This window comes from Phalangium opilio, unplaced genomic scaffold, assembly GCF_054372755.1.
Source record: "Phalangium opilio isolate 3A_F unplaced genomic scaffold, DU_Popi_V2 ptg000048l_1, whole genome shotgun sequence".
NCBI lineage: Eukaryota > Metazoa > Arthropoda > Arachnida > Opiliones > Phalangiidae > Phalangium > Phalangium opilio.
Window position 1 is genome coordinate 639,494 of NW_028324170.1, and position 26,484 is coordinate 665,977.

General features: G+C 36.1%; 4 protein-coding genes and 1 long non-coding RNA gene across 6 annotated transcripts; 3 read left to right on the plus strand and 2 right to left on the minus strand.

Annotated features, from left to right (window-relative positions):
- Window positions 1-1,006: 1,006 nt before the first annotated feature.
- Window positions 1,007-2,214, plus strand: LOC149673468 (uncharacterized). Its single transcript, XR_016367017.1, has 2 exons — window positions 1,007-1,698; window positions 2,028-2,214. It is a non-coding gene; the product is annotated as an uncharacterized LOC149673468 (long non-coding RNA).
- Window positions 2,215-6,551: 4,337 nt separating this feature from the next.
- LOC149673469 (uncharacterized) lies at window positions 6,552-7,553 on the minus strand. The gene is made up of 3 exons (XM_089839995.1): window positions 7,314-7,553; window positions 6,609-6,833; window positions 6,552-6,567 (listed from the first exon to the last, which is right to left on the minus strand). The coding sequence occupies exons 1-3, from the start codon at window positions 7,472-7,474 to the stop codon at window positions 6,552-6,554; spliced, it is 402 nt and encodes a 133-aa protein (XP_089696121.1). The 5' UTR covers window positions 7,475-7,553.
- Window positions 7,554-13,747: 6,194 nt separating this feature from the next.
- MetRS-m (Methionyl-tRNA synthetase, mitochondrial) lies at window positions 13,748-26,358 on the plus strand. The gene is made up of 12 exons (XM_089839032.1): window positions 13,748-13,889; window positions 23,048-23,120; window positions 23,191-23,312; window positions 23,386-23,457; window positions 23,541-23,627; window positions 23,692-23,923; window positions 24,621-24,751; window positions 24,810-24,919; window positions 24,992-25,091; window positions 25,362-25,473; window positions 25,664-25,846; window positions 25,905-26,358. Exons 2-12 carry the CDS (start codon window positions 23,063-23,065, stop codon window positions 26,297-26,299), a joined length of 1,602 nt encoding a protein of 533 aa, XP_089695158.1. The 5' UTR covers window positions 13,748-13,889; window positions 23,048-23,062; the 3' UTR covers window positions 26,300-26,358.
- Window positions 13,885-19,636, plus strand: PIG-M (Phosphatidylinositol glycan anchor biosynthesis class M). Its single transcript, XM_089839034.1, has one exon. The coding sequence runs from the start codon at window positions 13,922-13,924 to the stop codon at window positions 15,119-15,121; it is 1,200 nt and encodes a 399-aa protein (XP_089695160.1). The 5' UTR covers window positions 13,885-13,921; the 3' UTR covers window positions 15,122-19,636.
- Window positions 15,145-20,505, minus strand: LOC149673472 (propionyl-CoA carboxylase beta chain, mitochondrial-like). 2 transcript variants are annotated; one of them, XM_089839031.1, is made up of 13 exons: window positions 20,378-20,505; window positions 19,409-19,583; window positions 19,210-19,291; window positions 18,280-18,393; window positions 18,110-18,178; window positions 17,950-18,006; window positions 17,251-17,475; window positions 16,545-16,774; window positions 16,272-16,353; window positions 15,967-16,198; window positions 15,796-15,896; window positions 15,529-15,727; window positions 15,145-15,465 (listed from the first exon to the last, which is right to left on the minus strand). In XM_089839031.1, the coding sequence occupies exons 2-13, from the start codon at window positions 19,414-19,416 to the stop codon at window positions 15,344-15,346; spliced, it is 1,521 nt and encodes a 506-aa protein (XP_089695157.1). In that variant the 5' UTR covers window positions 19,417-19,583; window positions 20,378-20,505; the 3' UTR covers window positions 15,145-15,343. The 2 variants fall into 2 exon arrangements, with proteins under 2 accessions (XP_089695157.1, XP_089695156.1); XM_089839030.1 differs by having other exon boundaries at window positions 19,210-19,583.
- Window positions 26,359-26,484: the final 126 nt, after the last annotated feature.

Genomic DNA, 26,484 nt, shown 5'->3' on the forward strand with positions numbered 1-26,484 from the left:
ATCTAACGACAGACAATTGCGTGCAATTTCTAGGTTAGTAGAAATATGGGTAGAAACGATAACAATAAAACAATTGTTGAGAATACGGTCTAATTCTTTCTTGTATATTTAAAACCGTCTACATTCATTGTTGAAAAAAACTTCTTAAAAATAATTTGCATATCCTACGGAAATTCGTATTATTATAACAATGAAAACGGTTATTTATTAAGTTTTTTGGGTGTTTCCGGTCCGGTATTCAACTCCACGCTTTGGTGGGTTTTCTTTCACCAGCCAGTTTACAAGAAGGCAAACGGCGTGTCATGGGCGCTGACAACGATCTAGTGGTCATTTTAAACGTTCCAATGACCATGGCCTCGAAAAAAGTTAAATTACAAAGTCTAAAGACAAGGTAAATGGTCTAACTGACGTCTCTATAGACGTTTCAAATCTTTCTTTGACCAGTTAAACTCGAAGATTTGAACCGGAAGGTTCTTTTCGGCATTCATGTGTTTGGGTACTAGTACCAGAATCGCGTCGCTTGTGTTTAACAACTTTTCGAGGACTATATAGTCATCTTAATTAACAGTCAACTAATTTCATCGTATGGATACCTCAATGGGTAATGTATACTTGTTTATTTTTCGGTAAAGAGTGACTAAAACGCGACTCGTAACAAATTAGTCTATGTATTTACAGTATTTCGTAATAAATTGTATTTGTTGATGTACTACTTATCAGGGTTCGAAAATAGAAAAAAAAATCTCTTGGGATTTTTTTTACGTTAGAAGAAGTACAATTGGAACAAGATGTTTGCTTGTTTGTTTAAACTCACCGTTTAGAAGTTATGATTAGATTGTTTTAAGGATGACCATTTAATTTAATTAGCATTGTATTTCGGTTTCTTACTTAAATTAAAGGGGTCATCCCTAAAACACTCCAATTAAAACTCGTAAACTGTGGTCCTTAGGGCAAAATTTCATAGAAGTTATATTTTCGACTCAAAATCGCCCAGAGTACTTAACAGGGTCTTACTTTACAAAAGACCTAAAATATCTCAGATCACAGATGAAAAATATGTGTTTACCTACAATATAATTTTCTTCGATTCTAGGTATACGGTGGAAGTACATCCTTCGTTCCTGCGTCCTTGTACTGTTTTTAGCAGTCCTAGCAAACTCAAACGAATCCTCGAAAGAGTACAAAACGGCCAACTCCTTAAAGAATGGCAAAACCAACAGCACGTTGTCCATCATCGCTTCAGGGATCGTCAACACGTTAAGACGTATCTCAATCGGTTCCAAAGCACACAAGAAGATAAAGACAATTTCCAGTCGAGGACATGGATGGGACGATTACTACGACTACTATCCACCACCACCACCTCCGGTTGACCCATTTGGACCCATGTTGTTGATGACTCTAATACCAATCATGTTGATCTCTTCATTCGTTCCCGCTTTGACCATGTTCACCGCCAATTCGTTCGGTTTGATACAGAACCAAGGGATAAACGCCATTCCCGGAAATACAATCGCAACCGGAAGGAGACGACGCAAGAAGAGAAGTTTATTCGCAACTGGACCCTACACTAGACATTTTAGAACCCTGTCCGAGGAAGTTATTATGGTTATTTTGCAACGATTACAAACTGCCTTGGAAAAGCATCAACATTTGAGGACAGCTCGTAAATTTATTTAAAAAAAACCATCAAGTCAAGTAAGTCTTAATAGTTTTTTAAATTTAACAAAATAGGCCTAAAAATGTTTTATAATTTTTTAAAAAAATATACGCGCGAGATGCAAAGGTTTTGTGCTAAGCCTAAACCCTCAAGAGAGTCAAAATATAAAGATAAACCTCGTTACTCGGTCAATAATTTGGTCTAAATTTGAAATAGGCCTTGGTCATAAATTTATAATTACGTTTCAATTATATAGAGGAAGTTATATTTCAATTCATAAAACACATATTTTAAAATGATAATACATGAAAAAGAAAACATTACAATAACGTGTACGTTAGTTAACAATTATTAATTTATTTTGCAGATTTTAAAATCCAGATGAATCACAGCGAATTAATATTTATAGAAAAACAGAAGACTATGAAACAATAATAATTTATTCAGCATTATTTATTTTAACTTATTTATAAAACAGCTCTGTTAATTTATAATTTATAATTAATTTAATTATTTATTTCTCATAAACTAAAATGTAATTATTACAATAATTAAGATTAAGATAATACAAAATCAGCGTGGAACAATGTACTTAATAAACTAAATTACAAAAGAGAGTATTGGCAGTTTGTGTTATTTTCCCATAGAGAACAGTACAGTCATTGCCAGAGAGTTGCTTAACTTCTCTCCAATTAAGTTGTCTTCAAATGGAATTAATACTGTTTTTCCAACGCATTTTCGATAAAGTCCAACGTTTGACTCAAAGTTCTCACCCAAGTAATTGTCCTTTTGTACAACATACTATCCTTTTCCTGTTGAAGTATAGAACGCCTACGTCTTTTACCAATTTGTTGCGGTGGAGCCGGGGCTTGTTGGGGAACCGCTTGGGTGTAGGCGCCTTGAACGGAGCCCAAAACTGTCGGTGCCAGGGACACGAATGACGACATACCCGTAAACAACAACAACGGGATCATCATAGCGCCCAGAGTGTTAAAAAGAGGTGGTCCCCATAACCTGGCACTTGGCGACAACTCCGTCTTCTGGTCAGTACCGAGTGACTCGAGGAATGACGACAATATTGAACAGTGACTCAAACCAAGCAAGACGAAAAATGGCGTAATAAAGCTGAGTAGTTTCATCTTTCCTAAAATTAATAAACGCGTTTAAATTTCACTATCGAATCTACTTAAGACGTATTTTTCGGTTACAAGCCATAAGCCCAGATACCCAAAGAATTTCAAATCACAAATAATGTTTCGAATTCAAATTCCTCGCTAACTCTTTCAGGTTTTCCCTGACTTAAATTGATTTTCCCTAATTTTTTCTACACTTGATTCCCCTTAATTATTTTTTAGACCAAACAAAAACTAGCTGTCAGTGTTAAGAGTAATAATATTTGTTAGGAACATTATTCTTTATAAACAAATCAACTTTATAATTTAATTTGGAATTTAATGTTTTGAAACATATTTATTGCAACTCGCAACTCTGCTGGAACACTTTTCAACATCGCGATTTCCTTATACCTTAAATTTTTCCAACTACCAAACTAAATCTATTAAAATCCCTGAAATTTTGACACATTTTTAAATAACCAGACTAGACTGCCTTATTTCACCAAGTCTTACACTGAGATATGACTTGTCTGTCTATAGCGGCCTTTATACGCTCAATGTTTTGCACAAATAAAGTGGGGGACATTAATAAAATTCATCATCTTATAAAATATTCCCAAGACTTTTCTTTAATTGAGCAAATAAAATCTATCATGATATTGAAAGCTCAATATGTAGAAAAAATTTTTTTTAATTTTATTGGGCAAATATATTGATCATATTGCACACTATTTATTCAATTATATTGAATATATTTTATCACAATAAAAAAGTTGATGTTGAGTCCATGGACCGTGTACAATTTTATTGACCAAACATAACATATAGATCGTTAAATACACAGACTTTAGTTTTATTCCAATGCGAAATATTGTTCGTATTTTGAATAAAATTTTGAGCAATAAAAACTCACTCAAAATATATGTTCAGTTTTTTTACGCAAATATTGTCCAAAATTTACCGCAAATGATTTTCCATTTCCTAAAACATATTGTAGCATTATATTTGAACTTTGCACAAATATTAGTCAGGATAACGTTCTATTTATATTTTGTAACTTAAACAACGGGCCCCACGTTTTTTGCGCAAATTATTGAGCGTGTAGGGTGCCCTTAACGTCTATAAATAATTTATTTTCTTACTTGAACAATTTCGATGACAAATTCCGTAGTTAGTTTACGAGATAAACTACTCAACATAAAATTCGCGATAATAGAACGACACTGTCAAAAAAGACTCTGAAGCTAAAATTCAACTCAATCGAAATACATTATATAAACCAGTTCCCCATTTTTAAAACCGAAATTCACGAAATTAGAGCCAAAAGGGTTTAACATAATTATTTCTCTTCCATCCCTCCCTCCCTATCCGCTTGTCAATAATGAATTCGGTGTGTTGGTTTCCAGGCTATTTAAAAGTATAATCTATGCGATGGAGAATCGAGATTTTTTATTTTACTTCCCATGATTAGACGAGACAAACTTCCCGAAATCTCAGCGGGAATTCACCCAATCTTGATTTTAAAAATACATTTTTTGGTATTTGTTTCCTTATGGTTATGTTAACCCTTTGAAACTACGCCATGAATCAATCAGACTCTTCTAAGAAGTATTCTAAGAAATCATGGTCAGTGTTTCATAGTATTATTGTTGTTAAATTAAGCTCGTGATCCTGGTATTACCGGTCGGTATAAAAAGGGTTTATATGATCGTGATCCTGAATTCCTGTTCCCAATTGTTTGATATTTAAATACGACATTAAAGGGTTACGTACAATAATAATTATAATAATAATAATAATAATAATAATGATTTATATTTTTACTAAATATTTTAATAACTAAATATGATATGTCCTGGAAACGTCACTTCATATAAATGTATAATTTGAAATTCCATGACTTTTTGGTAATTTCTCAGGGTATTTTTCATACTCCCTGAAGTTTAGATGACATTTTAGACCAATTTTAAAATTATCTGAGGTTTTTTTGGACATTTTAGACTAATTTTAAAATCATCTGAAGTTTCATTGATATTTTAGACAATTTTTCAAATCCCATGACGTCAATTTTGAAACTATCTCCGATAGTCCACTGACCTATTAGACCAATTTTGAAACTTCCGGAGCGTTCCCTGACTTATCCCAGACATTTTAGACCAGCTACAAATACCCTTACTTTTTCACCCATCCCATGTTTTTCCCTGACCAATAACAACCCTTCATTAACAACACCATTCCAACTTCCATTACAATTACGATAACAAAAACTAATCAACAAATAACAATAGAGCCTGTTGAACCAATTTTGCTGTTACGAGAATCAAGTTTACAATAACTCTTTCCCGGACGTAGCTACATATTAAAGTCGCCTTAAACTCGAGATGGCTTCAAGGCAGTTTGAAATCTCAATTTCAAGGCCACGTATTAACCCTTTTTTCTCTTTCCGTGTCATCCTAATTTTATTTTTCCTTTTTAATTGGTCTGGTATTTCCAGTAGAACCCAATTGGGCTATTGGCACCCCAATGTTAACCTCCGTAGGGCATAATACTGATAAGGAGGGAAGCTGTCGTTACCGCGAAGCGGATCCTCAAAATTAATAGAAAAAAAATAACACTTTTGGTTGGTTTTGCGACGACATTTATTTAGATCAATAATAATTAATTTTCAAGATTGTTAATTGAGTAATTACCCTGTACATTCTCTACCCCCATGACGCATACTAATTACCTTGTACATTCTCTACCCCCATGGTGCCTTATTTTGGCATCAACTCTTAATTGGTAAATTACGTTTTAAAACATATTTATTGTAAGATTTAATACTGTAATTTTCGCAACCCCAAAATATTTTAGTCGCTAAAATAAAATTCCTTGACATTTTTGGCCTATTTTTTAATTCCATGAATTTTCCAGGTTTTCCCAGACCCGTGACAAAGAAACGTAGGAAAAAAAATTGATATACGATTTGAAAAATAATATTACAGATTTATTTCAAACTATACTATACAATAAACAGAAATAAATTAATTTTGAAGTATTTGTTTGTTTTGTTACAATATAGTTTGTACCACCGTCCAGCCTTTTGTTTTCTTGGTTAATAAAAATTAATAGTTAACAATAATTCGAACACACCTCCATGATTTTCTTACAATTCTTTGGTAACTTTGTTTACAATAATTTCACTATTCATTTGTTTATTTATTCATTTATTTGAGGACAATTCAAATACCGTTCGAAGGAGAAAGTGTTCAATAAATACTGATGAAAGGTTGAAGGTCGATTTATTTACCCTGAAAAGAAGGTGAAGACATTAGCATTTTTATATTTCAAAGAACTCTGACCTCTCCAAAAACCCACATCTACTGACTCAGACTAATCAGTGTTCTAACCAAAGGACAAGATAAGGAAAAAACAAAGGGGTGGGTCTCAAGCAGACCCCTCCCTTTTACATCAACATGATGGAAGATTTTAGTGAGGGAACAAAGCCTGATTGGTCAAGCAGAGGTATGACGTTTGGTAGGAGGGGTTTACCCCTTATTGTTGTATCCCTATGTATGTACCCAGAAAGCCACACCATAATGGTAATCTAGCTGTCCCTTACCGAATGAACTTTGCCAACTTTATCAATGGCCTTTTCGAATCGGTCCCATAACTGCAATACATCGTCAGACAACCTAACGACACTGGGTCCCATGTCCTCTCGTTGGTGGTCATCAACTGACCGTCTCCAACGTCTCCACCCTAAAATACGGGCCAAAAGTCTTCCTTTGTTGTTATTACCAGCAGCGGGTGCTGGTGGTGCAGCCGCCGGTTGGTTCCCGACCAACGGAAACAAGTTGGGGACCATGTTCCCCACATTTTGAACGACAGTGGGCATCATCGAGACGAAGGAGGCCATTCCCAACATCATTAACATGGGATGCATCATAGCTCCCAAGATATCCATGCCAGGCATGGGAAAAAACATTCTACCCTTGGGTACTAATTGTTTCTTTGACGTGGTCGTGTGGCTCGCTTCGATGCGGAGACGCGAGGTTGGAATCGAGAAACCTCTACGACTGAAAGATGAAGATACATTAATTACGTCATGCGGTGTTAAGGTAATTTTAATACAGAGCAGGGAATAAATTCGGTTAATTTATTTATTCTAAAATTTACCCTTTTTTGGTCAATTGAGGACCACACACACAGAACTCCCATATCGCCTTACATTTTAACTAGTTAGCTAATTTTAATACTTAATTCATATCAAATTTAATAGTATGGTTTCATTTGTAATTTAAATCGGATTGTAAAGTTTAACTTATATTAATTTCATATAAGCCAATTTCCATGATATTTCCAGGTCTTCCCTGATTTCTATGTATGTATAAATCCTCTCATGGATACTATTGACCGCGCTTTATAACTCATGATTTCTAATTTGAAAGCATTTGAACACATTGAGAAGCATTTAAACTCACTGAATATCATTAAAACTCAAGGAAACTCCGAATTTAAACCCATAACAATAACCAAGATAAAAAATTAATAAATACCTTGTATGATCATGTTTCTCATTTTCATCTTGATTATCTACATCTTCTAATGATTGATCATCAGAATAATCATCATCCATTTTCTTCTTAAATTTCGTTTCTTGAGATTGAACAAAGGCGATAAACGCGAAAACCAAAACTAAAACTAACAATATCTTCATGTTTAAACAAAAACCCTTGAACTTCTAACGAAGCGAGAGCTAAAGAGCTGTTAGTTGTTCGCGTCTAGATTCGAGAAGATGCAATGAAATCGAAAGACGAAAACCGCTTCTCACATAACATAAATCAGTGTTAATCTTGCCTGTTTAAGCTATCTAGAACATAAAATACATCCCTTCATTCCCTCCCCCCCCCCCCGGTTCCCATTTTATGACACAGATTACCTTTTGATTATGAAAAAGGATTCGACAAGAGGGATGATGAGATCGTATAGTTGATGAATTCTGCCGAATTTGACAAGGAAATATTACGGCTTTCTTTTCTTAAAAAATTAAGACAACGATACGACTATATGAAATGTTAGTAGCTTAATGGATATGGCTGCAACATGACACTCCATTCTGTGTTAGGTTAGTTTTACCATAATTTTATAAGATATGTTCCATAAGTATGTACTTTGTAATGCTAGAGACTTACAGCTCGAGCAAGTTCGAGAACGACAAGCGAGAATTGACTACACTCGGTGGTTAATTTGCAGTTCATCTTCCTATTTAGTCATTACTAAACCTTTGACAGCGCCTCACCAGGCGTCGCTTTACCTAGAATCTATGACCTACCTCCCTCACTTCATGACAAGCTCCAGTTTGTAACAAGTGACAAACTTATGGAAGATATCTTATGAACTTAAGATATAAGGATTTGTTTGTCTATATAAGTTTGGGTGTTTTGGATGTAGGTTCAACTGGACGTCTTGTAGGCTTAATTTAGTATATTTAATATTTCTTATCCAACTATAAATCAATTAAGAAAGATTTAACCAACACGATAGAAACTAAATTACCCAAAGTATGATAAAAGAGTACTAAGTTAAACTCTATATGTGATTATCCCTTTAAATCACGGACCCCATGAATTTGGGTCGGGAAGAAATTCGTGATTTTACCCGTTTATGTAACCCCGGATCCCATAAAAATAAAATAAAATGAAACAAAACTGATCGTTTGATATTCCGCTTCAAGGTGGACTCGACATTGAATTCTAAGCAAAATAAATAACGGATGGTACAACAAGACGTCATTATGTCTGTCATAACATTAACGCGGGAATTTCCCTATCGCCTAAAACCCAATTTAATAATTCAAATGGGAACATCTTCTTACGATTGCGCCCAAAAAACGATGGACAGTTTCCAGGAAGAACAAAAAAACCTGGCTCGATCATGAGCTCCTCTGTAATTTTGAAGAGAAGTAATTTTTTTGTGAAAAGAGAATAGAGCTTAAATATGTTTCAAAGTCGCTTTAGTTAGCCTACAAATGATATTTATTTAGTGTTTAAATGGTTGGTAATAATAATGTAAGGTGATAAGCGCTTCGATGATTTTCGTGTCTTTCTCTCTTGGGAAGTTAATGAAACCCGGAGGAATCACGGCTGGCTGTCTGGTTCACCTTGAACCACACCCAGAGGCCCTTTTTCTAACTCGTCTTTCAAACGATGGCATCTCATCGCGTTACCAAAGGGATATAAAAATAACGGAAAGTGAGGTTAACAGTAAGGAGAGCGTATAGATATGATTCTGAATCACTGCCCCCTTGTGGTATACTAGGGGTGTTAAAACAACCATAAGTTCATAAGATATGTTGCATAAGTTTTTCACTGGTTACAAACTGGAGCTTGTCATGAAGTGACGTAATTCATTGATTCGAGGTAAAGCGACGCCTGGTGAGGCGCTGCTGTCAAACGCTAAAGAGGAAGATGGATTGCCTGCAAAATTGCTACATCTACAAACAACCAGGTTTGCATAACGTAACTTTAAATAAACTAGAGCGTTGTTTGGTCTCCAGTCAAAGAATCTAAAGATAAAGATACACTACAGACCTTCCCAATGCCTTGCCTACTTTCTGTTTATTTAAATTTGTCTTTGAAGTTACGCACTCGACAAAGAGCATCAACTGTGCGCCTTATGTCATAAATTAACGGCCATGATCTTCAAACTTTAGTCAAGTTTATAAATAATGTATTTAAATCAAACCAATAAAACTATACGATGCTTATTTATAGGCATATATAGAAGTCTTTTTGTAAGTATGTTACAAGCGTATTTTATTTTTACACAAGCGACACTCCAGGAGGCACGAGACGAAACGCGAGGCGACACGCGCCTTCTAGAATTAATTAAAATTAACCTATCGAGTTTATTTGCTTCAAATAGGGTTTCTGACCCCGACCGACAAGCGAATAATCTGGTTTAGGGAAATAAAAATTGGAAATACAAGCTGTTTCTGTGTATATTTTGAATTCATGAAAAAATTAATAAATAAATAAATTGTCAGAAAATTGTACACTATTTTATTTTTAATATATTTCGTACAAAAATTAATAAATAATAATAATAATAATACAAGTCGCTGTATCATGGATTTTATAACACCCTATAGGGGACAGGAAATCTCTTAGTGATTTAATTCTTTGTTAGCGAGAGATTAAAGGTTACCTTTCTAGCATATCAAGGTCATTACTTAATAACTTACAATACAAACTTTAATCTTGATTAAACGATTTTAAGTTTACTTAAGTTTGTATTCTATCATATGACGTATTTATGTCCCAGTCTACGTCATCTTAAAAACGTTTTCAAAAGTACTTGACTTAAGACGTACAGATGTTCAATATCGCATCTGTACTGTTAGAGGTGGTTGATATGGTATCAAGGTCGCTCCTGATATCGGGACAATTGGATAGTGACCTCCGTATCGTTGCCAACCTTGGTTAAGTAACCTCAAAGCGTTCGTAACCCTTGGTGACATACCAATTCGATTGGAATCCCTCCTCCAGTAGTTATATAACCCGGCAGCGTGATTGTACTTTAACTTTGGCGCGATGGCCTTCTGCACCATTTGCGGGAACATCATAAGAGCCGAATGTAGCCCCAACATCAATAACATAGGTTGAACAGCTTGCCCCATACCAGCCATCATTTGACCGAACCACATTCTAGATTCCACATTTTGTCCATCTTGACCTCTTCCTGTCCTGGGTCGAAGTTCGAAGGGCGTTCGGGCCTCGGTTGTAATAATAAGGTGCAATACACACAATAATATAATCATCACGTCCACTTGTTTCGAGTCTTATTGGGTGATGATGTCCACTTGTTTCGAGTCTTATCACGTGTTAATGTCCACTTGATTTGAGTCTTTTTGAGTGGTCACGTGACGTCACAACGAACACGGTATATATTTATATATATAGGAATAAATTAAACTAAAACTCGAGCGATATTTACTAAAAATAACTCCCGAATTCTGTGTTTGAATCTTTCGGAATAGCGAATGGGTTTTCGAACTGCTTCTCTCTCGACTAACTTCAAATAAAAATCTGTGGAAACGGAACGACTGTCGAAATTAGGATCTTCTAAGACCTCACGGGGATTTAGAACCAGGATAAATTTCATTCATTTCTTAAGATTTTGTTTCATTTTTCGTTTCCCGGAATGTAGGCCTAGGTCGAGGTAACCCCTAAGGGTGTAAGCTTAAAGGGAGCGTGAAGGGGTTCAAATTAACAACTTCTTAAGATTGTTTTCATTTCAAAAATGTTTTAATTGACTTTTCAAAGTTTGATCGTCTAAATTTTAGTCACTCTTAATAATTTCCCCTTTTATTTGCAAGTCGAAAATTCAGAATTTTATGTTTAAAAATTATCACGGTGTGTCTGATAAGTCTGTTATTGATTAAGCGGGATGTTCTTTGAGCGATTTTGAGTCGAAAATGTTCTGTGATATTTTGCAGTCCGGGCCACTGTTTTCGAGTTAAGATTGGATGGAGTATTTTACCTGACTATTACCTATATTTTGTAAATGATTCAGGTTTTTTTACCTTCTTTCTAAGCGAGTTTTGTTACAAAATAATCAAGATATTGTCAATCAATTAATGACAAGAATTAAACACGTCACTTTCAAGGTTTCTCTAGTTGCTTTGATGAAACAATTTTAAGCTAGCTATTAATTATTCTCTACAGTTAATCCATTGATCATAGATTCGCAATTGTCACTCTGTAACAAATTTTGTAGAATACTTACAGAGGGTTCTAACAGTTTCCAAAAAAATAGTGATTTTGTCCAAAATTTCAAAATTTTCCTAAAGACATTTAGGATTTCGTCGCCTCAAAGTATTATTCATTTCGACAAATATTTCGCAATTAAGATGCGCGAACGGGGTTATAAATATCCGACCCCTCGGTTACATAAAGACTTTTCCACGATTTTGTTAGCAAATAAATCAAAAACGTCACCTTTCCACGATTCATCATCATTTTCGACTATGACAAAATGTACGAAAATAAGAACAAATAAAATTGATGTTATAATTCATTGTCAAGTCACTATAAAAACTCGGGTAAATTCTAAATCTGTCTTTTTGGACGAAGTTCGAAGAGATATAGTTAGAAAAAAAAAGTCTTCAGAATGAAGAACTCAGCAATTTATAGCTTAGTATACCTTGGATTAGTTGCAATTATTCCAAAATCAGGTTTGTAGGTTTTTCTACATGGAAACTAAAGGCCCAGCTTAATCTGTATGTCTTTTAGTAACTCAATGACGTCTTTGCAAAACGTGGTTTGTTACTTCATGGACCTTAAACTCCATAGGGGATGGGAAAACTGTCTGATTTCTTACAATACAATTACCGTTCTAGTATTTCAAGGTCATTCTAAATTTAATTTCAGCAATCACTGTCCCCAAGGGGGGGGACGTAATTGAGATGTATTACCCTTAGCTGACTGTAATCTGGTCGCAAAACCGTTACGTCTTTTCTTGCCCTCTTTAGAATTATAAAGTCCATAGTAACTTTCAATATGAACGAAGTTGCCAATAAATTCACGTGACCAGAGTTCTACTTTATGACACGCGCTAATGGACAAGTGTAATTACTAATTGTAGGTGGTGATCCAGTGAGTCTCATGTCAATGATGAGTAAAATTGCCCCTCATGGACCCTTGGAATACTCGAGATACGGAAATTATTGCGGACTTGGTGGAGGTGGGGAGCCATTAGATAAAGTTGATGAGTAAGTATGCCTTTACTTAACAAAACAGGAGGGGGAGGTAACCTCGTAAGTCCAGTATACGCGGTAAGATAGCTAGTTAATTTCAGATGTTGCCAGCAACATGACGCTTGTTACGATCAGATTGACGAGAAGTGCCATTTGTTGCATGGACTCTTAATAACTTACAAATGGGATCTTGATGAAGCTAATAACATTACTTGCGCTGAATGCAGTTAAGTGAATTTTTAATTAAAATTAATTAACCCATTAGAAAACATAGGTTGCTTCCAACACTGATCATAGGCAATAATAACTATAATTTTCTTTTGCAATTTTTACAAAGGTGAAAGTCAATTCTTGCCGTTCCATATACCGAACCCATTATACACCATTTGCAATTGCAAAAGACTAATTTGCAAATGCGACGCCGATCTCGTCATGGGTTTCCGCGACAACGAGCAATATTACACCAAAGAACATCTTAGAAATGTACCGATTGCCGAACCCGGATTCAGATTTTAAATGTTTTTTTTTTAAATTTTACACTGTTATAATGGTGATAAGACTGTAACATAACCCCTAAAGTGTATACATATGTATAAAAATAACTGCCGTCATAATACGGCTAAAGTTACAATAGTTTGACTGCGTTAAGCCTACTTTTTTCTACTTTTGAATATGGCGCGACCGTTACCTGTATCTCTATGCAAGGAGGATGGGTGCAATGATATGGGGATATTTCTTCGTTGTTTTTAGAAAAATAACAGCCACAGTTGTCTGCTCAAAATAACTTTCCTCAGTGGAAGAAGAGCAGCGCCGGTACGTGAACTGTTGATATCACTCCCTTAGACATTAGAATAATCACTCCATGCTGTTAGAAAAATAAACATCCACAGTCGTCTGCTCTAAAATTATTTCGCGGAAATTTGCGCTTTGCGCAGTGTAGAACTTCCTCGGACGGTCAGCGGTCAATCGGTTGTTAACAATGACTATGCTGATTTGATTTTTTATTGTGTAATTAGTATGACAAGAAAGGAAACTAGAGATCCATGTCAAACTCAAGCTTGTAGTATTCAAAAATGTCTTCAAGGTGAACTATTTCTCCAAACATTTGAATTAAAACGTTTATAGTGCCAGTCAGAAGACTTTGACCTTTGTAGCACTTGCGAGTTGCAACTTTCTGTTTCAATTTGAACTATTAACTAATTTCAGCCAACAATTACCGAGAAGAAATGTGCAAAGCGGAGTTCAAGAACATGGAACTTTGTTGCAAAAAATGGACTGAATCATTGTGTTGTTCTGGATTCAAAAGTTCAAACTCAAGTTCTGACAATTTAACAATCAAGACTGAAGGAAAATTGGACAAACAATAACTGAACCGGTAGGAAAAATTATTTCGTTCTTGATGAAAAAATGGGGTTTACTCTTAAAAATCACGTGATATTAGGAGCGTTAGCCCGCGTAATAATGATAGCTTATGGCGAATGGCATGATAAAATTTCGAAAGTTAAATACACTGATGTAGATTACGCGGTAATTACTGACGGTGCTTATTACACCATTAATGGCGAATCGCCATTTTTACGTCATACTTACCGTTACACCCCTTTATTGGCCTTACTGATGCGAGGCAATTTTATAGTTAACAAAACATTTGGTAAAATCATGTTTTCCATTTTTGACCTATTAACGGGTTGGTTAATTTTTAAAATCGTCAAGTCCAACTGCAACCCGCGCGTAAAAACTCCGATATTGTGCGCGTGTTTATGGTGGTATAACCCTTTTTCAATCGCAATTTGCACTAGAGGTAACGCTGATTCCGTAATGACTTTATTGACATTAACAACAGTTTGGTGTCTGATGAAAAACAAAGTCTCGTTAGCCGCCATTTTTTACGGGTTTTCGGTGCATTTTAAAATATATCCCGTTATTTACGCGCCCGTAATTTACCTATGTTTAAACCAAGACTCGAACTTGACAAGTTTTAAAGACCTAAAAGTGAAATTAACACCGAATATAACCACTTTGAAATTCATCTTCATCTCTTTGGTTTCATTCGTAATTCCAACTTTGTGGTCGTATATTTACTACGGAAATGATTACCTAAATGAAGCCTTGCTTTACCATATTTCTAGAAAAGATATAAGGCATAATTTTTCACCGTATTTTTATCTGTTGTATCTGACAGACATTAACTCGAGTCCCATTTTCAACCAATACTTTGTTTTTATCCCGCAGTTAATCTTATTCGCCTTATTCGCGTTAAAATTCTCCGTTAAACGCGATCTACCGTTTTGTTTCTTCGCTACGACGTTCACTTTCGTTATGTTTAACAAAGTCTGCACGTCGCAGTATTTCTTATGGTTTTTATGTTACCTCCCCGTTTTGTTACCCAAATTAAAAATGTCGGTTTTCAAGGGTATTGCCTTGACCCTTTTCTGGGTGTTGGGTCAAGGTTTATGGCTTCTTTTCGCGTACTATTTAGAGTTTGAGGGTGTTAACACCTACCTTTATATTTTCGCCGCCAGTATGGTGTTTTTCATCATAAATATATGGGTTTTAATAAGTTTAGTAGTCGCTTATAACCCGGATGAAAAGTTAAAATACAAATAAATAAGTTCTTGAAGGAACAGATATTATAAACATAGTTCTTTATTAGAAAAATGACGGTAGTAAATATATATTGTTTGAACATTTTGAATGGAATTTTGTTTGTGTTTTTTATTAAACCCTTATATCCCCAAAACGTATATTAATACGCAATTAACAATTAATAAAAATGCACATTAACATGATTTTAACAAAGAGATTCTCAAAAATATTTACTAATGTCAACTAAAGTGGAATGTTACCGTGTTTTTTCTTAGGATTTGAAAGATTTTTACGTTCTAATAATTCTAAATCTAAGCATATTCGCATTCTTGTTGTTCTTGGTTCGATAATGTCGTCTATGAAACCTAAAATGTTGAAAAAGGTGTGTTAGGATAATCACACGTAATTACTGTCTCTTTAAGACAAACCTCTGATAGCTGCAGGGAATGGGTTTCCAAATTTCTCGACATATTCTTCTTCTAACTGTGCTACATTATCTTTTCCTCTGTAAATAATTGATACCGCGCCTTTGGCCCCCATGACGGCGATTTCGGCTGTGGGCCACGCGTAATTCATATCCCCTCTTAAATGCTTGGAACTCATGACGTCATAGGCTCCACCGTAAGCCTGTTGTAATAGAGGTAGTATGTTAAAACAACAAACCCAGCGTTAATAAAGCTCTAACTGAGCGGTACCTTTCTAGTTATAATTGTTATTTTTGGAACAGTCGCTTCAGCAAACGCGTAAAGTAGTTTAGCTCCGTGTCTAATGATACCCGCGTATTCTTGACCCGTACCTACAAAGGTCGAAAGGTCATAGCGTAAGATTAGGGTTGATTGCGTACAGTAATGACGCAGATGGTCTACCTGGTAAAAATCCGGGAACATCGACGAATGTAATGATAGGAATGTTAAACGCGTCGCAAAATCGGACGAATCTGGCCCCCTTTGTTGAGGAATTGATGTCTAAACAACCCGCAGCCGCTTTGGGGTTATTTCCAACGATGCCAACTGTTCTACCTTTCATTCTGGCAAAGCCCACGATTAAATTTTTGGCGTATGTCGGCATAATTTCGAAAAAATCGCGTTCGTCTACGACCTGTTTGAGTTTAGAATTATTTAAAAACTTGGCTTAGTTCCGTTCCTGGACCGGACAAGCAAATCAATCTTACATCCAAGATGACGTCCAACATGTTATAAGCCGCTGTGCTTTCCAATGGAATTACCGTGTCTAAACTCTCAACCATTCTGTCCCTATAGAAAAATGTCGTATTTACTTTTAAGCCTGTAATTACTAAAGCTCTGGTTGACGCAGGCCCAAGTAATTGGTACCGTTAGAGAGAGGACAATTAGCGCTATGAAATTCCTTTTAGCGTTTAATTAGAGTTCTATCATCCCCAAACGTTAAAAACATCGCGGTAGTATTTCAAAGACTAGAGACTCACCATGGATCCTCGCATTCCCTGATAGGAGCTGGATCTTTGTTACTAAGTGGCAAGAAGTTATAAAAGTTCCTTAATTGTAATAGAGCGTCGACGTCATTTTCGAAAGCGTTATGCGCGACTCCCGAAATGGTTGTGTGAGTTTTAGCTCCGCCTAGTTCTTCTTGGGTGACATCCTCATTGGTAACTGCCTTGACTACGTCAGGTCCCGTAATGAACAAATACGATGTTTCCTTTAATTAGTAAAGAAAGCTTAGCCATCCATGGACTTTGTAATTCCAAAAAGGAATTGTAAGGATGCAGTGTTTTTTTGCGACTGTGCATGTGCAGTGAGCTTAGTGGAATACATCGCATTTACCGCGCCTACCATTGAACAGTCGAGTGACCTTGATATAAAAGAAAGAAGGGTCTATGGGGGATGTGTCTCAAACTATAGCGACGTCAGTATTTTTGTTAGTGGCCGGCTATATTTGGTACCGTTCTTACTCAGAAGGCATCATTAGGCAAAATACGATTTCTATTGTATACTTCAAGAGTGTAGTGGGAAGCCATGTAAGGTAACATGACCTCACTGTGTATAAAGCCGACTAACTTGTAACGTCACCTTTATGCGCCAATGTCTAACTAGTAACCTTACATCGTGACCTTTATGCGCCGATGTCAGCCATATTTGGGGGTCTACAAGGTTAGGAAGTGCTCAAGTACTTACCTTGACCATAAAGATGAAATCAGTTAAAGCCGGTGAATAAACGGCTCCTCCCGCGCAAGGTCCCATGATCAGGGAAATTTGGGGAATAACCCCTGAAGATAGAACGTTCCTTTCAAAGATATCAGCGTACCCCGCTAGTGATTCGACCCCTTCTTGTATCCTTGCGCCACCGGAATCGTTAATACCAATTACAGGCGCTCCTACTAACATCGCTTGGTCCATTACCTAATTTGCAATCGTAACAAACAGAAATACTTATAAATATATGAGGTTAATTTCTTTGCGAAATACTTAAAACCACGTCGTTATTAACCGCGGTCAGGGATAGATTTAATTTTAGAAGTAGGAATGGAGAACGGTTAGTATTTACTTCAGTCCGACTCATAGCCCAGTATAGAGCCCCTTCCTCCCTCCAACAGTACGTAACGAAAAGTTTAAATTATCTTATTGGCTCAGTTAAACTACGTTTTGATGACGTTGCTGACGGGGACGGCGAAAAATACGTAATCCCTTTTTCCCCCTGTCTCTATGACCCGCCTCTTCTTTCATACCCCCCCCCCCCGTCCCGGGAAAGGGGGTGCGGGACTTTGACGCGCGCCCAGATATTACTCTATTCTCCATTCCTACTTCTAAAATTAAATCTATCCCTGCCGCGGTTTATACTTATATTTCTGGTTATTAGTAAATAGCCCCTCTTACTTTGCATATTTTCTTGGCATGAATACTTGATAGTGAACCGCCAAATACTGTGAAATCCTTTAAAAGGAAAATTACGCGTTTTAGCAAGTGACTTGCGAAATAAATGTTAAAACGGCCGGCCACGCCGTTGTGGGTTTCCTCCACTATAATTAACACTTACTTGACTAAATACGAATGCTTGTCGGCCATTTATTAGACCATGTCCCGTTACCACGCTATCACCGGGAAACTGAAATAGACAATGACATTGCGAAAGAAATAAGGATAAGAAATTGGGTATTGTGTATTGTAACGAGAGTGTTATATGAGCTTAAGGACAGACTGGCTTACTTTAGTTTTTTCCATTCCGAAATCCATGCAGGTGTGTTCGGCAAACATGTCATATTCGGTGAAAGTCCCGGCGTCCATCAGAAGGTTTATCCTCTCTCGCGCCGTTAGTTTGCCCTGAAAATTTAATATAAACGTTTTTGTGATTGAATTCAACTTACCCGCGTGAATTCAACGTCGTCTTTATATAGTACTCGCGTGAATTAAATATCATCTTTATATAGTACCCGCGTGAATTAAATATCTTTATATAGTACGCGCGTGAATTCAATGTCATCTTTATATAGTACGCGCGTGAATTCAATGTCATCTTTATATAGTACGCGCGTGAATTCAATGTCATCTTTATATAGTACGCGCGTGAATTCAATGTCATCTTTATATAGTACGCGCGTGAATTCAATGTCATCTTTATATAGTACGCGCGTGAATTCAATGTCATCTTTTATAGTACCCGCGTGAATTCAATGTCATCTTTTATAGTACCCTCGTGAATTTAACGTCATCTTTATAGAACCCGGGTGCATGTTAATGCCACTTTAAAATCCCCATGAGAATGAAAACGCCACTTTACAATCGCAGCGTGAATGTTAACATCACTTTACAACCCCCGTATAAATTTAACGCATTTTATAGCCATAAAATAAATTAACCCACAATACGTGAATATAACCCCACTTTCAAGTTCAACTGACGAAACAGCATTGACAACATACAAAAACGGTCAAATAAAGCTGATAGCACAGCGTATAGGCCTAGTTGCAGACTCTCTCTCAACCACCGTACCCGGAGATAAAAACCTATAGTATACGTACAGTCTGCGGTGTACAATTTTGATAAAATATAATATGTAGCTAGTACAGTGTGAGTGTTGTACACGACTACACTACGGTATAAACCATCATCCACGAACAAGGCTTACGATGTACGTACTTTCTTATGTTGAGCATCGATTCTTTTTTGGCCACCACCGAGAGAAGCTTCGCGTCGTTTTTCTTCAATTAGTTTCTTAACACTGAGGGAATGAGCGACGGAAGACCACGATTCGCAACATAAAATGTTTGGAAAAATGTACGGTTTATATTTTCTAAAGACGCTTTTCGAACTTATACTACTAAAGACTCTCACTGACCACGCCATTTTCTATAAATGAAAAGACCCGACTGACTGTGAAGGGAAAACGGATAACGAAGCCTTCAGGGCCACTGACTTCGCGGCTGTTGGCTTGCTTCGAGTTGCTATGTTAATCTGTAGAATCGATGACGTTTTGGTTCTGATTGAACTTCGGTTTTTTAGCTGATAGTAGGCTTTGATTTAGAAAAATAATAAAGAAAAACCAACAACTTTATACTGAAATAAATTAATATTTATTAAATAATAGGGGCATTATTTTGTTGTTGTGGGTCAAGGTAATTTCTACCTGATTTTGAGGTTTTTAAAATTGTGCCTAATTATTATTTCTGTTCAGGGTTTGTTTATTGGGTATAGAATAATAGAGTAAGAGATTTTTATGTTAAAATGTGATTTTAGGTTAAAGTTCAGTCTAATTCTTCTTCTGAAGTTATTTTATGTCAAACATCAGGTCAATTCAATCAATTTTCAAATGATTACGACACAAAAATTCTTCTGTTTAGTGACTATGTCAAAACCAAACATCAGGCCAATTAACTTGAATTCAATTGATTTCAAATCAGATTTAGTCGAATTCAACTTCAGATGGCGAATTAGTTTTTTAAAAATAATCACACTAATCAGGCAAATTTGAAGAGACTTTGTGTCAAAACTCGGGCAAATTAACCCGTATTCAAATGACAGACACCATTTGAAATTTGAATACAAATTATTTTCCATTCAAAATTTGTATGCAAATTATTATTTTCCATTTACAATTTGATTTCAATTTACTATCCATATAAATTTGAATTCATATCGTTTTCTAATTAATATTTGAATACAAATTAATTTGCTTTTAAAATTAAAACATACTTTCGTCTAAACAATTAGGCACCGGTTCCTAACTTGAGAAAGTAAAACTATCCCCTGGCGTTGGTAGGCTCATTTTTTACCTGAGTTTGTTAAATGTATAAAAAAACTGGCTTACCTCTGCCGTCGATTCGACATTCCCGGCCGGTCAAAGTCGACTCGAGATCTTTTTTAACATCCCACCTTACCCATCGGAGGATGACTCTCAAGCTCTAGAGAGAACTTTAGGTAGGTAAAACTAAAGACAGACCAATGAAAAGTCAGCAGGATGCAGGGATATACGACGTACCAGTTAAAACAGAGTCATGTTAGAAGTAACGTAGTACCGAGTAGTATGACACTTATTAGATTGAGTTTCTTTCTCTGAGTTAAGATCAAAACCACCAAAGGTTTTAACGTATCCCTGGCTTATTGAAATCGTAATACCAGAAGTATAAAATACGTCTCTTCGAGAGAAGTGTACCCATCACAAAGAGGGCGGAGTAATTGTAACACGATTCTTCCCAATATCAGATTAACATTTATTTTAGCAAGGTTACTAAACCGAATCACATACTCAATCTAAATAGTTCCCTCATAATTACTGAGTCTATTAGCCCTTAACTATTTGCCAAGGCGCACGCATACGCTTGAGGATAAATTTTTGTCCCACGTCAAGGCAATCAAGGTTTGTGGGTTGATTGCTGAGGATTTAGTACCACTAAACAGTTATAGAATTCACTCATCTGAAGTTTGATGAGCGGAAGAGCAAACAAAAAGGGTACTTGAGCCAATCATACTTAAATGAAGTATTAAAAGGATACAGAGTGGCATCCTTCTTCAGTATTATCCACTTCTGTTAATACTTATTATCACGCAACACAAACATATCATTAAAAAATACAGGTGTAAAGCGACTACAGACTGTTTTTCGTTAAGGTTTGTGTTGTGTGTATCATGAAGTTTATAAACCCTATAGGGGGTAGGAAAGCCGTTTGTGATTTCTTTGTGAATACAAACAAAACAAAATTAACTATCAGAAATTCAAAGTCAATTCTAATTTAATTGTATTAAGGTGTTATCTGTAAAACTCTCCAATCACAACTTATAACCTTAGGGCAAAATGTCGTAGAACATTTTTGACTCAAAATCGCCCATAGAACACCCCGGTTTATTTTTGACAGACATTTCAGGAACACCCACTATAATATCGGAACGTTATGCGCGAGACACGTCACAAAGAATTGTATTTGTATCTTGTATGGTATATCAAGGTCACTCGATATTAATTACTTTCAAAAAGATCTTTGTTTAAATATAGGGGCGCTTATCTTTATAAAATTCTTCATTTCTACGCTGCAATAAATTTATTAACATTTTTTTTTTGAGTGTTGTCGCACTTATTGCTGTCGTATTACCTTTGGTCATGCAACATAGCATTAAAAAATATAGTTGTGTAACGTTGCGTCTCACTTAAATGTTTTCACGAGGAAAGTTTTGAAAGTCTAAATTTGAGGAAAAAACACGTATTTCTTTTAAATTTCATTAGTACGTTTTGGTTGTGGTTTAAAATTTCTCAAGTACGACTCACTCGAGTAAACGGTTGTTACGTTTCCTTAATCTCGGGAGTATTTGGCCACAAAGAGACGTCGTAACCCGTTAATATTCTAGACTCTTAATATTTTGGCCTTGATTAATCCGTCATTAAAAATAATTTTATTGAATTTTGAAAGTTGTATAAGAAAGGCTAGCTATAGTTGCCAAAATAACAACACTGTGATTGAAGATTTGGGGTAGGCTCAAGGACAATTTGTTTAGTGTCTACAAAGACAGATAACTCTTGACCGCGGTTCCAGTCCCTTAAAACACCCGGACAACGCGACCGCGTAGCTTAGCTTAGTCAAGAAGTGATATCTAGTTTATTAGGGAGAAGGTATAAGTTGCCTAAGTATTCGCGTCGTGCCATAGTCCCAGTCCCCCTTTCAAAAGGGGGGGGACATAAAAGGAGACCGGACTATTTCGCCTCTCCAGAGAGAATTTAGAAAGGGAGTAGAAGGCCCCCCTTTGACTCTATTAAACGTGATGACGCCCAAACAAGATGTCGCGTTGAGCTTTTTGGGGTAGGCGAGTTTCCGGTCACGTGTTCTAAAATCTATCTATTACAAACGCATTATACCGGAAATCGACCTGCCTAGATAACGTTTAGCAGACGACGTTGCGCTACATTCCAAACCACCCCTTCCACTCCCCTTCTAAATTCTCTCTGGCCTCTCCTCGGTCGGAAAATATGACTGTAATTTTCCGTCATTCGCGTCGCGCTGGAGATAAAGCTGGAAATGTGGCGAATTTATACCTTCTCCCTAAAAAGCTAGATATCACTTCTTGGCTTAGTAAATGGTCCTAAACTTTGGAGTATTATAACTCTGGTTTTATAAGCGATATAGTGAATTCCATGGAGTATGTGATAGGCATACTTCTTACCTTTCGCACGATATTAATTATTTGTTGTTACAATAATTACGGCTCGAGTAATTAAGGAAATTAATAAGGTAAAGATAGCGGTATTTCTTTAATACATCCCATTCCTAATTTAATTGTTCCACTTGGGACATCAGAGATAAGAGATTCGGCGAAATCCTTTGAAGATATTATAGCCCCGAGTTTTACCTATTCAACGATAGTAAATTTTCTATGGTTACAACAATTAGGGCCTGAATAATTAAGCTAATTAATAATGTAAATTAATGACCCATAACTTCGGTTTGATACGTTGTCTTACGTCGATTGTTTGACATATTGGAACTTTTAGGGACATAGCAGGACAATGCGGATCTTAAAAAACATCCTTCAAGTTTCAACACCGATATTTTACGTCAATGGAGGTTAGTTAATTATTAATTTAATTTAACTAAGTATTTTAATTACGATAACGGGGAAACCGTGTACGTGTAGCGCCTCATTTGGGTCACCTACACTCCGTTACCTTAGCCGATGCCATACATAGGGCCCACAAACTTTTACATCCTAGTGGGAAGACTATCTTTTCAACTGGTACTGACGAACATGGGTTGAAGGTACGGTACTTGGTTGTACATTGTACCGCGGTTTAAATCGGCTCAAGTTGAACCAGTTGTTGGTTTTCTATAGATACAACAAGCCGCGGAAAAATCAAATCAAAACCCTAAATTATTCTGTGACGCAGTTAGTTCTAAATTTAAAGTAAGATAGGATTAAAACCACTATACTATAGTAGGAAAGCCCCCCTACATCATTAGCATCCTTGAATTATGTCAATTTTATAGGAGCTTTTTGATACGAGTTGTATCGATTACACGGATTTTATTCGAACTACCGAAGACCGGCACAAATTAGCCGTGTCTAGTTTCTGGGTATTTATTGGTAGTTAATTATTTTTAATTGCGTATAGTTTTAATTAACTAGGAGATTAATTAGACTAGGTTAATGAACAATGGGTACATTTACAAATCGGCGTATAAAGGGTGGTATTGCACTAGTGACGAAACATTCGTCACAAATAGTCAAATATTGGAAATTAAAAACGGTGACGAAGTTGTCAAAGTGTCTTCCGAATCAATGCAACCTGTAGAATGGATGGAAGAAGAGAATTACATGTTTTCGTTGTCCCGATTCGAAAAGGATCTCCTTCATTGGTTGGATGGCGATTGTAAGTAAAGTTGCCTTTTCTTAATGTAAAGATTGGTATCAGTAGTGGATTCAAAAAGATTATATTAGGTGTATAAGCTAGTAAACTTTGGATAGGTAGCTCTCTTAGATAAGACTTCATACGACGGGTATGTCCTTCGAGTATGTTATAGTCCTATTTGCCCCCCATCCAACCATACTAAAAACTTGGGGATCGAGCAAAAGGGGCCGAGTAATTGAGCAAAATGTTCATAAACATACACTCCACAGGAATAACATTACACTAAACGTTAGAGGCTCATAACTCTGGTTCTACTAGAGATAGGGGAATGTCCTTTGAGTATGTTATAGTCCTATTTGCCCCCATCCAACCATACTAAAAACTTGAGGATCGAAAAAATAGGGGCCGAGTAATTGAGCAAAATGTTCATAAGAATAGCATTACACCCAAATCCGGGCCCTTAATATGTGGCTAAAATTTTAAAGAGATCCATTTAATAGTTTATTTTATAAAAAATAAAGTTGCTAAGGGTGGACTTCATTTCTATGGAACTAATCATAGATTTCAACGAAAAACTCGAAATTTCCCATAGAAATAACATGGGAAAATGTTTTACAAAGAATATATTATAGCCCCAAGTTTTACCTTTCCAACGAGGGTTACAAAAATCAGGGCCTGAATAATTAAGCAAATTTAGTAATATAACTGATTTCCAAAGGTGTCAAACCAGATAAATTTGCGACAATTTTGAAAAATCAGATTCGGGAAGGACTACCTGATCTTTCAGTTTCTAGACAAAGGTCGCGGTTAAAATGGGGTATTCCTGTACCACACGACGACACGCATACGGTATAAATCCTAACCCGCGTGACCTTTTGACCTTGATTTTGACTTCTTCCTTCTGCAGATCTACGTTTGGTTAGACGCTCTAGTCAATTACTTAACTGTGGGGGGTTATCCCATTAGTGAACCCAATTGTGATAGTGTATTTCACGTCATAGGTAAAGATATTTTAAAGTAAGTTTAGCAATTGCCCTGCCCCTAATTATCCCGGGTGTATGACCTTGATTGCGTAATTTTGGTTTGAAGATTTCACGGAATTTATTGGCCGGCTTTATTAATGGCGGCTGGATTATCGCCGCCCGGAACTATTTTATGTCATTCTCATTGGACAGTTGATCATGAAAAGGTAAGGACTAGGATTCTAAATTGGTAATTTACCATGGTATTTTTGACGTATAATGGCAACTCCACTCTTAATCATCCTTCATTTTACCAAGGGGAAGGTTTTATAAGTGCTTTGGTTCAATTTAATAATTATCTAAGTTGAAAACGCAAATAAAATGTTTTATTAAAATTAAGGTAAATTATAGTTCCATGGTAATTTACGCGGTGAGGTCAAAATTACCCGTAATCTTCGAACTCTAGTAAGGAGGGGCTATTTATTGGTTCGTTTTAGATGTCCAAGAGTAAGGGGAATATTGTAGAACCGAAGGCGTTGATTGAAAAATTTGGTGTTGACGGAACGAGGTATTTTCTATTGAGAGAGGCCGTACCGCATTCGAATGCAAGTATGTACCTTGCTCACTTGTTCATATAATCACCGTAGTTGCTTTGTATTTAACAATTTTGACGTCGAAAATAACATTTTTGGGACATCTACTAACAATATTACGCGCGTAAATAACTTTTTGGGACATCTACTACAGGCGGGCATTGTAAATTACGCGTATGTCCTTATTTTTCACTCAATAAATGTAGATTTCAATGAAGATAAAATGACTCGCGTGGTAAATTCGGAACTGGCCGACACCCTTGGCAACTTACTCAGCAGGTGCACCGCGAAAAATATCAACAAAAAGCAAATATTTCCAAAATACACTCGAACGAAGACCATTAGTAAAGATGACTTGGAAATCGCCAAAGAAGCCAGACAACTTTGCGGTAGATATTTAAACTTATTGCTTAATTATAATGAAAGTTACTTATAATTATTTTGTAGACGATTTTCCGGGTTTTGTTTTTGATGGTAATATTTATCGTGGTTTGGAACATTTAATGGAATTACTAAGAAAAACAAATAATTACGTCCAAGTGAAAGAACCATGGACTTTAGCTAAATCCCCTGGACTAGAAAGCGATATTGAACTTGGAAATGTTTTATATATCGCCTTGGAGTCCGTCCGAACATGCGCGGTTCTATTACAACCCATAATCCCTGACATTAGTGACCGAATTTTAAACAAATTGTCTTGTACTCGCGAAGAACGTCAATGGTACAATCTAAAGGTATTTCAGGAATTGGAACTTGATGTTGATGGACATGAAGGTTTGCAAGGAGGTAGGCAATTACAAACTGGGTCGACTGTTGTATTCCCTAGAATTCGCGCTAAATAATTTTACAATTTTCAAATGGAGTTGTTAGAAAAATAATAAAACTTGTCAAATTTCTACGATCTTCTATTCCATTTCTTATATTTTCTATGTTTTATTAGCGTAAAGGCACCTCATGTTATCGTCTGGTAAAGTATATTACACTTAAAGGTAGGATGGTGCCAATACTCAAAGAATTTTCTTTTACT

Excerpts from the sequence above, each read along its gene's own strand:
- LOC149673469 (XM_089839995.1), bottom strand. The coding sequence starts at position 7,474 with ATGAAGATATTGTTAGTTTTAGTTTTGGTTTTCGCGTTTATCGCCTTT. Across the intron at positions 6,834-7,313 it reads GAGAAACATGATCATACAAG|TCGTAGAGGTTTCTCGATTC; the intron begins GTATTTATTAAT and ends TTCATCTTTCAG.
- PIG-M (XM_089839034.1), top strand. The coding sequence starts at position 13,922 with ATGGGGTTTACTCTTAAAAATCACGTGATATTAGGAGCGTTAGCCCGC.
- LOC149673472 (XM_089839030.1), bottom strand. The coding sequence starts at position 19,416 with ATGGCGTGGTCAGTGAGAGTCTTTAGTAGTATAAGTTCGAAAAGCGTC. Across the intron at positions 15,897-15,966 it reads TGTTCCCGGATTTTTACCAG|GTACGGGTCAAGAATACGCG; the intron begins GTAGACCATCTG and ends CGACCTTTGTAG. Across the intron at positions 15,728-15,795 it reads TAACAATTATAACTAGAAAG|GCTTACGGTGGAGCCTATGA; the intron begins GTACCGCTCAGT and ends CTATTACAACAG.
- MetRS-m (XM_089839032.1), top strand. The coding sequence starts at position 23,063 with ATGCGGATCTTAAAAAACATCCTTCAAGTTTCAACACCGATATTTTAC. Across the intron at positions 24,752-24,809 it reads CACACGACGACACGCATACG|ATCTACGTTTGGTTAGACGC; the intron begins GTATAAATCCTA and ends TTCCTTCTGCAG. Across the intron at positions 24,920-24,991 it reads ATAGGTAAAGATATTTTAAA|ATTTCACGGAATTTATTGGC; the intron begins GTAAGTTTAGCA and ends TTTGGTTTGAAG.